General features: G+C 42.0%; 1 protein-coding gene across 1 annotated transcript in view; it reads right to left on the bottom strand.

The window, feature by feature from the left end:
* The window catches only part of MAGI3 (membrane associated guanylate kinase, WW and PDZ domain containing 3), a 412,367-nt gene that overhangs the window by 197,629 nt on the left and 202,238 nt on the right, over nucleotides 1–12,500 (bottom strand). Inside the window, exon 3 of the mRNA XM_018564579.1 lies at nucleotides 2,693–2,812. Coding sequence (XP_018420081.1) covers nucleotides 2,693–2,812 — 120 coding nt within the window. The remainder of the gene's footprint in view (nucleotides 1–2,692; nucleotides 2,813–12,500) is intronic.

Here is a 12,500-nt window from a genome sequence, read left to right as displayed (position 1 = left end):
GCATATACATTAGGGATGCACCGATAACGGTATTTTGGTGCAGAGTACTGATCATTTTTTTTCGGTACTCGGCGTGTAATGATTCGCCTCCCTGGCTTCCTGATTAGCCAGGAAGCGTGTAAAGACTCGCCACCCGGCTTCCCGATTAACAAGAAAGTCTATATGTCCAGTTTATCACCCCCGGGCCTCTCCAGCAAGAACGCGGCCTTCCTCCGGTACCCAGTCGGAGCCGTCTGGCCGGCCAATCAGGAAGCTTTCTGATTAAGATAACGAGGGAGCATGAAGCCAGCATCCTGGCCAAACAGAAAGCAGGGCTCTGCATCATTACACGGCGCCCAGCTTCCTGATTGGCCGGGAAGTCGGCTCCATGCTCTCTCATCACAAGTGACGAGAGAGCATGGAGCCGTGCTGTCCGGCTTTCTGATACAGGAAGTACTCGTGCTAGGCATCGGAGCATTTGGGCGAGTACGAATACTCGCCAAATACTCGGTATCCGCGCATCCCTAATATACATATATACACACACACATACAGTACTGTGCAAAGAAAATTAGGCAGGTGTGAAAAAACAGTAACCTGGAAGAATTATTTCAGAAATAAAAGTGTTAATACCTTATTTTTATCAATTAAACTGGAAAGTAATTGAACAGAACAGAGACCCATATCAAATCAATATTTGGAGTGACCACTCTTTGCCTTCAAAACAGCATTAAGTCTTCTAGGTACACTTGCACACAGCTTTTGAAGTAACACGGCAAGTAGGTTGTTCCGAACATCTTGGAGAACTAACCGCAGATTTTCTGTGGATGTAGGCTGCCTCAAAGCCTTCTTGTAATCCCAGACAGACTCAATGATGTTGAGATTAGGGCTCTGTGGGGGCCAAACCATAATTTCCAGGCTCCTTGTAGTTTACACTGAAGATAGTTCTTAATATGACATTGGCTGTGTGTTTGGGGTCGTTGTCCTGCTGCAGAATAAATCTGGGGCCAGTCACATGCCTCCCTGTTGGTATTTCATGATGGATAAGTATCTGCTTGTATTTCTCATAGAGCTGCAGCTAACGATTATTTTCAAAATCGGTTAGCCGATTATTAAGTTCGATTAATCGGTTAAAAAATAAAATGTTTTAAAAAATGGCTCCAGTGATGGGACTACTAGTTTGTATTCAGATTGTAGTCCATCACAGGAGCAAGCTTGGGGTGGTGGAAGTAAAAAAAAAACAAGTGCGGTGTGCAATATAGTGAAATGGAAAGTGTAAAATTATACAGCAATGAATGCAGAATTGCACCAGCTAAAGAGGACTACAAATCCCAGCAATAGTACATTATACAGCGCAATGCAGAATACCACCAGCTAGAGAGTAGCACAACAAATCCCAGCAATAGTACATTATAGCTGGCAGTGTTCTGCATTGCGCTGTATAATGTACTATTTCTGGGTTTTGTAGTCCTCTATAGCTGGTGGTATTCTGCATTGCACCACTGTATAATGTATTATTGCTGGGATTTGTTGTATTCCTCTATAGCTGGTGGTATTCTGCCTAGCGCTGTATAATGTATTATTGCTGGGATTTGTAGTCCTGTATACAGCGCAATTCAGAATACCACCAGCTATAGAGGAATACAACAAATTCCAGCAATACATTATACAGTGTATAATGTATTGCTGGGATTTGTATTCCTCTATAGCCGATGATACATTGCTCTGTATGATATACAGCACAATGTACCATCAGCTATAGAGGAATACAAATCCCACTATCAGCAACTTGCTTCCGAGATCGGGCCAGTCTATCGGCGGCTGTCATCCACCCACGTCTGCTCCTCCTTACTTCTTCTCACCGTGTCCCTGTGCCGATCTTGGATGTGGGCGGGCGGCGAGCGTGAGGCGGTGTGTGGAGTGTGAATGCAGGCGGGCGGGTCTGGCAGCGGCGAACATGAGGTGGGGAGGAGGTGTGGCGTGTGGCGTGTGTGTGGAGCCGTGAACAGGGCCAACTAATCGAAAGCTGATTAATCGATGATTGAAAACATTGACAACTTTTTCAAAAATCGATTTAGTCGATTAGTTGGTGCAGCCCTAATTTCTCAGCAATGAGGACACTATTGATCCTGACCAAATCTCAAACTCCATTGGCAGAAATTAGGCCCCAGGCTTGCAAGAAACCTCCACCATGCTTCACTATTGCTGCAGACTTATTATTGTACCTCTTTCCAGCCCTTTGGCGAACCAACTGCCTCCTGCTACAGCCAGATATTTCAAATCTTTGAAATATTTGGCTGTCTACTGATAATTCTGAATAAAATGATTAAGTGATTTATCTCATATATGCACATTACATTAAATACACCAAGAACCTAAAAGTACTGGCTACAGTAAAAGCACACTGAGGTCCACCATCAAATTCACACTGGTACAGGGAGAGATTTTATTTACTTTACCATTACACTTCAACTGTGCTTACTTTTCTTCTACAACCTCCCAAAATCCTATTTCAGCCCAAACCCACAAAAATTGTCAGATTAAAAAATTAGTAGTTGGACTTCAAGGCTTATCCATTCCTTCTTTTTAAAAGGGTTACATTTTCAAAAGGTAAGTGATCAATGACTACTATCTTGATTACTTGGTTGCAGTTCGCGTGGCTCAGATATCAGTTATTTCCTGTATGTATTATCAAACAACGACACTTACGTACCATCATATGTTCCGCTCTCCAACAAAACTCCACTGTCTTCTAATGCTTTGAACTGTTCCACTGTAATGAAATTATAATCAACACCTGGGACTTCACCATCTCTTGGTGATCGTGTTGTACCTAAAGTGAAACAAATACCATGAGAGTAAAGGCTGAGTTAGGATTACATAACAAACAATAATATATATATATTATAAATTTATATATACATTTATATTAAAAAAAGGACAAGGAAAAGAAAAGGATTACAACAACAGATACAGAACTGGACCCTTGGGGTCTATGTAAATTAGAGGACAGAAAGCAAATCCAAACAGAATTTGGATCAAAAGTGCATGATATTTAAGAGAGCTCCTCGGTATGAAACTAGGGCAATGAATAATGCAGGAAAAGGGAATGCAAAGAACAGAAAAGTTTTTGTGAAGTCTGGGAGGCATGGCAAAGACTGAAGGGGAACATGATTTGTTTTCCATGAACTAAACAATGAATACCTTTGAAACGAGAAGAATCAAGATTACAGTGACACTGGAATGGTTTTGAAAACTCCTCATTTGCTCAAGTCTGTTAGCATATAATTAACAAATGGGTATACTCAGAAAAGCTATATATTCTGCCCTGAAGCTCTTTGTACAGGCTCCACCTCTTTTGTCCGTAAACATCTTAAACAACTACTTTGAGAAAATTCAAATCAGTAGATGTTACTGTCTGATTTATTTGCAAACATTCCATTGGTCTGTACAGTTCAATAAATAAAGAGTCTACAAAGAAAGTTACAAATAGAGGACTTGCCAAACTCAATAGACTGTTACACATCTGAATTTACCCGAACCTTTTGGGAGCTAACTTGAGTCTCAGCTTAGGAACATAACTAGTGTACACAAAAATACACTTTCTTTTTTTCTCCTCATTGAGAAAAAGGAAGGATTGTCTTAGAGAGATTTTCCGCCATAGTTTGAAAACTTCCATGTGCGGTAACAAATACTTCAGACAAAATAATTTATACAGACTCCAGGCACATACATCTCAACAAGCTCTGTACCCCATTCCCTTCAGTTCTGATGTTACATTTAGCAGGAAATGTCCACATGATCTTAGACAAGCCAAAATGTGAAAGGAAAATAGTGGACGAAAACGGCATATTTTGTACCTCTCCTGGTTGGTTGATTGCAGTCAGGGATTATTATTTAAAGAGGAAGTGATGAAGATTTACAACACCTCAAAATAAATGTGAATAAATGTAAAAAAAACCCACTAATAACATTTATATAGAGTATGGGTGTTTGTACCGCTACAAATATCTTTTTGCGAAAAGGTAAAAAAATTACGGTACGCAAAACTGTAAATAAGCAACTTATGTTAAAAAATTGTTTTCACGCTGTGTTGGTGTTTGTGTTGTGATAAAATGATACATGATAGCTGAGGAAAAAGCATCCAGCTACCTAGGACCCTAGCACAAAAAAAAACGAATCATTAAGGTTAGGGACAGGGTTATAGGGTAACTGGTCTTCATCTTTGTTTTGCCAGTTACTACCTCATGTAGGCAGCTGCATATAACCTATATGCCCAAACGTTAGTAGATTCCTATGTTCCTCAATGGACAATAAAGAAAAGCACATTAAACCATGTTAGGAATGGAAATCACTAGCAAAACAAAACCTATAAAAAAATTAAACATGTCCAAACAGATTACAACTGCTGTCAATTCGGCAGTCTGATCCCTACAGGACATATAACTAATTCACTGGAGTTGCAGAGGCAAAGGGCATTTTTCACACTGGCTAAGAGGATATATTAACATAGCAAGATTTAGGCTGGCAGCATAAAAAGATGAAATAAGAAAGGATGTTATAAATGATGAAATCTGCCTTGGGGATCAATACAGAAAGGAAGCAAATGTAAATCATAAAAAATCAGATTAAAAGTGGCTCGGGCTGTGCAGCATATTGAGATTTCAACTAACTGCACTGGGTTGTACGTATCAACACCGAATCATCATAAATCTATCGTTACATAGGGGGAAAAAAACTTTTGCAAAACAATACAGTTTTTCTTGCCATACGTTTACCCTATCCTTGCCATTGTTTACAGAAGCCACTGCCAGATATAAACTATTCAGCTAATAATTCATTAAAGCGTAATAAGTGAGGGGGGGGCACACTCAAAAAATCTGTTCCGTCAATCACTGCCTGCACATCAAGAATATATCTGCCCTTAAACTCCGCTTCCCTGAGCTTCCTGTGGAGCACAAGATCACAAGGGCTAGCACAGTCCCCAGCAGACATTATTATTATACAAGATTTATATAGCGCCAACAGTTTGTGCAGCGCTTTACAATATAAGGAAGACATTACAATTACAATACAATTCAAGACAAGATGGTAAGGAGAGCCCTGCCCCTGAGGGCTTACAATCTAAAAGGGAGGGGCCAGTGATACACGAGGAGGTAGCTATGTGGGGATGAATTGTTTGAGAATGTGATAGTTCAGTGGTTAGGTTGAGGTGGGATAGTCTTTAGGGATCGCCTAAAGCAGTCAAGGTGGGAGACTGACAGGTTGGGGTAAAGAGATCCAGAGGATGGGAGAGACACTAGAGCAGTCCTGGAGGCGAGTATGGGAGGAGATGACAAGGGAGCTGGAAAGCAGGAGGTCTTGGGAGGAGCGGAGGGGGCGGTTAGAGTGATATTTAGAGACAAGCTTTAAGATATATCCGGGGGCAGAGTTGTGGATGGCTTTATAAGTGATATTTTGAATTGTATCCTTTGGACGAGTGGAATCTAATGCAGGGATTGGCAGAGGGGGGCTACAGATACTGAGCGGTTGGTCAGGTGGATGAGACCAGCAGCTGCATTCATGATAGACTGAAGGGGGATAGCCTGTGTAGTGGAAGGCCAATGAGGAGGGAGTTGCAATAGTCAAGACAGGAGATAACAAGGGAGTGGATAAGTAAATTAGCGGTTTCATTGGTGTGAAAGGGGCGTATTATGGAAATGTTACGAAGGTGAAGGCAGCAGGATTTGGATATTGATTGGATGTGGGGAAGAAAGGTGAGGTCTGAGTCAAGGATGACACCTAGCTCCTTGGCATGAGGGGAGAGATGGATGGTTGTCGTATCAATGTCAAGGGAAATGTTGAGGGAAGGTGCACGGGTAGGAGGAAATATCATGAGCTCAGTTTTTGAAAGATTGAGTTTTAAGAAGTGTTGTGACATCCAGACTAATATGTCAGTTAGTAGATTAGTGACACGCAAGGCCACGGAGTGGGTGAGTTGTGGAGTAGAAAGATAGCTTTGAGTGTCATCGGCATAGAGATGGTATTGGAAGCCATGTGAGGTTATTAATGGACCAAGAGAGGTGGTGCAGATAGAAAAAAGAAGGGGTCCAAGGACTGAGCCTTGTGGAACCCCTACAGAAAGAGGAAGAGGAGGGGTGGAGTTAGATTTGTAGCTGAAATTAAAAGGAGCGCTTAGCTACGTAGGAGGAGAACCATGAGAGAACAGAGTCTTGTAGGCCAAGCAAGTGTAGTTTTTTTTGAGGAGGAGCGGGTGGTCAACAGTGTCAAAAGCAGCAGAAAGGTCTAATAGCAAGAGTAAGGAGTAGTGGCCATTGGTTTTAGCAGTTAGTAAGTCATTGGTGAGTTTTAGGAGGGTGGTTTCAGTGGAGTGCACAGGGTGAAAGCCGGACTATAAGGGGTCGAAAAGGTTATTAGCAAGGTGGCGACTCAGACGGTTGTAGATAAGTCGTTCTAATAGTTTGGAGGTGTTGGGAGTAAGGAGATAGGTCTGAGATTATTGAGGTTGGTAGGTCCAGTGAGGGTTTTTTGGGTATTGGGGTGACCAGAGCATGCTTTAGAGGGGAAGGAAAGATGCCAGTAGAGAGGGAAAGATTTAAATGTGAGTAAGAGAGTGTAGGATAAAGTAAGAGGGTGACCGAAGTAGTCGTGAGGGAACAGGGTCTAGGGGGCAAGTGGTGATGTGGGTGTCAGAGAGAAGCTTTGTAACCTCCTCTGTGGTGACAGGGTCAAAAGAGGAAACTAACAAGTGTGATGGTGGGTCTGGTACATTAATCGGGGAAGATGATTGGACAGTGGTGATCTGATCCCGAATTGTATCTATTTTGTTTTTGAAATGAATGGCAATGTCCTGGGCAGTGAGTGAATTAGTGGGCTGTGGTGGTGGGGGACATAGTAGAGACTTAAAGGTAGAAAAGAGTTGACAAGGTTTGGATGAGAGTGTGTTAATGAGAGCGACAAAATACGTTTGTTTGGCAACACAGAGGGAGGAATTAGATTTTAGGAGGGCAGCTTTATACAAGGTGAAGTTTTGCAGGGACCTAGTTTTCCGCCACAGTCGCTCAAGAGTGCGGCTATGTCAGACATCCATTTACTGGCTTGGAGAAAGAGGGGAGGGAGGAGTGGTGGGGAGGGAGCATGGGAGTGACTTGCTGTGCCTGTGTTTGTGGAGACCCACACAGCTCACTAGCACACACAAGGGTGACTCCATAGAACCCTGCGCCACCCTAAAGCAGGATATCACAGCCAGTGGTCAGGGAACCAGCTGAAGGAAGAGCATCCGCAAGTGATTTAAACAGAAATTAAAATAGCTTACAAATCTTTAGACTTTAATATCACTTTAAACGGGCTTAGGCTGGGTGCCTGAAACAATTTGTGGAGCAGGTTTAGGAAGGTGCCACTGCTTCTCCCAGAGATAGAACTCTAAAACGATGAACTAAAAAGAACAGGTGTTGAGAAATTAAAAATAAGAAAAACCCAGAAAGGTAAAATTTCAAAATGATGGGAGGTCTTTACATGAGCTTTATAGTAGCATGCTGTTGCCTTAGTTCTATGTGTTATCAAAGCGAAATCCTGGTTTTGTCAGGTAGTACAGCTACCACTGCACCTCTGGCTTGCTGCCGAGATCATTGCTTTAGACATCCATTCTTAAAGATCCATTAGACATCGGCATTTTCATGTCTCTACCCCTCCTTTAACCATCACAAAATGCACAACAGCAGGCAGTTGGGCTTTAATAACCCTCTGATGTTTTTTCTCCACATAAGCATAATTTAACGGATACGGGCTAAACGACGGTATTTGAGGAATACTTAGGCGAACATGTGAGTCTTACTTGATATTATAAATTTATATTCCAGCTTTTTTGTTTTGCCTGGAATCACACTTTAAAGAAAATCAGTATGCAAGGACCTGCAAACAGTTCATTATGACAATAAAAGCAGCTCCTTTATCATCTTGTTCGTTTTTTTTTCTCATTTGATTTAAATCACTCCCAAGTGGTTCTTACCATTTCGGTCAATCGTGGACATAAATGATTTTAAAATGTTTTAATGCGCCAAAAGAACTGGTTTCTATCCCGAGGAAATGTTAGCGTACCAAATAAGTGTACCATTGGAGTTTAGCACAGCCATATAGAAGGGGTATAATCAGGGCCGGATTTACTCTCCTTGCCGCCCTGATTGGCAGGAGTGTACATAAATATGAGCGGGAGTTAAAACAACATTTAATTTTGCTGCATTGAAATATGCGTAAAGGAGGAAAAAAAACCTCTGCTGGCAAAGTGCATGTCAGAAACCCCCCAAAAATGAAAAAAAAAGCTAAAGTTCCCAAACTCCACAACCCTTAATCTCATGACTACCTTGCTCCCGAGTCCCCAAAACATAGATAACATCTTAAATATCCCTTAGCATTACAGAGCTTAATAGCTTAAAGGAGAACTATGAGGTGAGTGCTTTTCACTCACCTCATAGTTCTAGCCGACCTGTGACAATGAGACTGTCACAGGTCGGCTCAGTAGATCGGGAGGTGAGCGAACACATACCGGGTTCGCTCACCTCTCGATCCTGTCACGGCTCTCTGCCGTGACAGGGGGAGGGGCTGGATTCCCCTCTCCGCGCTCCGATCTGCCAGCGCTGACTGGCGGAACGGACGGGGGAGGGGGCGGGTACAGCTGGCTCTGCCTCTAGATAGGCAGAGCCAGCTGTCACTCACGCAGCTGGGGGGATCCCGTCATCTACGTCGGGATCCGCTCCGGCTGCGGCGTCTCAGTATACCGCGAGCTGTAGCTCGCGGTATACTGAGCTTAGCGTAACGGGAGGACGCTAGTTTGTGTCCTCCCGTTACCCTAAGGGGAACTATGGGGGAAAAAAAACTGACCCCATAGTTCTCCTTTAAGCTGAAATTTACACACAACAGAACTGTCTGGACCAAAGAAACGACTAATCCCCCCCACCCCCTCCCCCCACCTGCTGTCTTCCAATGGGTCATATGGAATGTCAAGTGGAGCAAGAGCCTGAAAGTAAAAATCTTCTGTTATGCTCTCTATTTATATACCTATTATATCTAGCACTCCCAATATCATGGGTACAGCCAGTATTAAATATTGTTTTGAAAATTCAAGATTTTATATTAGTGAAAAGATGTAAAACATCAGTCTTAAAACATATAAATTAAAAACTACAATACAAAATGACCCCAAAGCATTGTAGTCTTCCTTTTCAAATGGAAGAATTCTGAGCACTGGGATTGTGCCACAAGGCCCCACTTCTACATCATTATGCCTCTGAATGGGGATAGCTATAGCAGGCATTATTAGTATTCTTTTTGGAGTAAGAGTGGTGCTTGCATGTGGTATTTTCAGCCTATCATTACCCTGAGTAGTGCAAATCTAATCGTTGTGACCAAAGTTATTATGGATCGATGGATCCTATACAAACATTCTATGTCAGATGAAGGAAAGGTGTTTTGTGGTCAGATAGTTCTGTAACACCCAACTGTGTCTTGCATTTATATTGTTTATTGGGCCAACTAAAGACCCACAATATAGCTGCTTCCAATGTATGATGGTAGTTGGCACATTTGAACTGTTCATCTAAACACATTCCACCATAAAGTCCCGTCTCCAACCTTGATGGAATCTATTCAGTGCATTGTGCACTTATGGCTGTGGCTTAATTTGATGAGCTACATTGTACAACATTACATAAAGCAAGGCAAAGCCATTATACTAATGGAAATGAGTAGTTCAAAAACATCCTGAAATGTGTCACTGTTTGAAAAATCTGATCATGTACTAACTCAATGTGAGAAAATCAGCTTAAGCACTGTTGAAAGGGAACATTAGATGTAATCAGGAAATGTCATTCACACTTGTAATGATTTCTAGATTAGGTTATAAAGTACTAGCTTAATACTGGCTCTTTATTTCACACATTTAAAGGTGCAAAACAGAACAAGGTCATTACTACATCGTACAATTAAATTAATTAATGACAAACTGGGGGAGGGGTTGACCCCTACTGGCATTGCTATAGAACTGTAATTAAAAGAAATATGAATGCTGAGTTTTGAAATTATATAACTTCTAAACATAATAATATTATGTTTTTTGTGCTTTATAAGGCACACCGAACCATAGGACGCAGGGGTTCTGTGACAGCAGCTGCGGTTAGTGACAGCTGCGCTGTTATTACAGCGCCACCTGTCTCAGTGATCACACAGAGCAGACAAAGAACAGATGTTCTTCGTCTGCTTTACGGGCTCTATGGTGAGCTCCTATGCCGTTGTCACGAGTCCCCCAGAGGAGTGGGCGGGGGGCCCTGGACACGATCGCTGCCGCCGCTCGATTTGCTTCAAGTGATCTGATTAGATCACCTGTATTAAACGAGCGGCGGCCCCACGCTGTACATTTAGCTCTGCTTGTCCGGAGCATGGCTGAATGTCCAAAAAAGCTACTCGCCCAGCGCCCAAAACTGCATGTCCCAGGCGTTGGGTCATAGAGATTTGCTCCATAAGACGCACTGACATTTTTGCCGCCCTTTTGGGGGGGGGGAAAGTGTGTCTAATGGAGCGAAAAATACGGTAACTTCTAAACATACATGTTTCTTGCAGAAACCAGATTTAATGAATGCCAGTGTAGAACTTTTCACACAAATGTGATGCTAGAATAATCAGTGTTCATCAACACGTACCTGCACCAAACTGATGACTTAGTCCCCGTACAGGCATTTGTTACACTGAAAAGCTCAACACAAGCCTGTAGCTGGAAAAATGGGGGGGGGGGCAGATCAGCACAATTTGACCCTTTTTTCCTATTCAGTCTATGGGGACAAATTATGCTGATACGCCCTCAAAAAAGTTCATGCACTTCTTTCCAGCGACAGGCGTTTTTCTACACGCGACGCTACACTGAGGTGTGAGCAGGGATAATAGAAATAAATGGGATTTCTTGTGTTGAAGCTTTTAGGTGCTGACAAATACACGCAACAAATGCCTGTGGTGTGAACGGGGACCTATTTTGTTTTATACATCAGCAAGTTAGGTGTCTTTGTGTACCCATCTGTAACATGCAGCCTGACACACTTCTTCTCTGTCTGTGTACAGAGTACTGATGCTTTGCATGTTGCTGCTCTTTCTAGTATCTGAAATAAAGATGTGAAGGGGGCCTCTGTGTCAGGATAGACTTACAGTCCACAAATTAACCTGACACAAAAAAATCTCCCTCTGATGTTCGTTTCAAGGACCAGTAAGGTGCCATTTCATTTTCTTTGACTCAGTAGAGAAAAACTTAGAAAGGGGTTGAACTTAATGTGAAACTATACAGTAAATGTTATGCTGAATCCTTAAAGTTACACTAAACTCAGAAGATAAATATGTGCATCACTTAGCTGCAGATCCTCAAATCGTCTCTAAATAAGTGCAGACACTGTTCTTCCTTCCGCAGGGTGGCTACTTTTGTTCCTCATAGTCCCTGTGTGTGATATAAAGTAGTCACCACTCCAAGCTCGCTCTTGGAATAGACTACAATCTTATGTTTAGTGTACTAATTTGTATTGAGATTGTAGTCTATCACACTGGCCATCGCTCCAAGCTCACTGCTATGATGGACTACAATCACAATACAAATTAGTAAACTACAAGAGCATTGTGACTACTGTGACATATGCTACTTACACTTGATAACACTGGTTGACCCTGGGCTGTAGAGATATTTTTACAGTGAGAGGGTCTGGAGTTAAAGAATAGGTGTTACAGGACACAAATAATTTAATTAAGCTTGAAGTTTATAGTTGAAGTTTGATCTGTTTATAATTTGCCTTCACTAGATTTTCCTGTCCTCCCTCAATAATATATTAGTTAAATGTTTAAATAAAACCTGTTTTCATTACATACCTTATTTTATACCCACTGAGGTATCCACTGGGTCTCATCTATGCAATGCATAGCACCCTTCCTCAGTACTCCTCTCAAGAGCCCTCAGTACTGATAGGAGCGGGCATTCCTAGGCAAGCTGCAAATGCATGCTGATTGGTCTAGGTAACATACATGTGATGCTGATCCTCCATGACTGAAACAACAAAAATGCAATGAATGAAAGGGGCAGGCCAGGGACAATCAGACAGAGCTCGGTGCTGCTAGACATCACCCAGTTAGGAATTTAGGTGGGCTCTATCTGACTTGCTGCAACTCCTATTGCACATTGTGAGAATTTTACAGTTTTAGAGTTTAACAGTGTTGGGTGAATTCAGAGGGAGCAATTTCAGTACAGGAGAGGAGCTTGTACAGCTACGCAAGACTGAAGGTATTTATTTTACCTCTTCTCTCTTTACCCTTCTGGTTTATCGACAACTGATCATAAGTTGTTGCAATGTTTGCTATGCAGATAACGGATGCTCTCACAGTTGTTTTTTACTGACATAGCCGTTATCTATACATGTCATAGAATGTATTAAGCATATGCCAATCTGTTACGATGGTTTTACATGTGTATCTGCTGTGAATGTTTGAAAATGTCAATAAAT

Source organism: Nanorana parkeri, unplaced genomic scaffold, assembly GCF_000935625.1.
Source record: "Nanorana parkeri isolate BGI_ZX_2015 unplaced genomic scaffold, ASM93562v1 scaffold761, whole genome shotgun sequence".
NCBI lineage: Eukaryota > Metazoa > Chordata > Amphibia > Anura > Dicroglossidae > Nanorana > Nanorana parkeri.
This window is presented reverse-complemented; position numbering and strand designations above follow the sequence as displayed.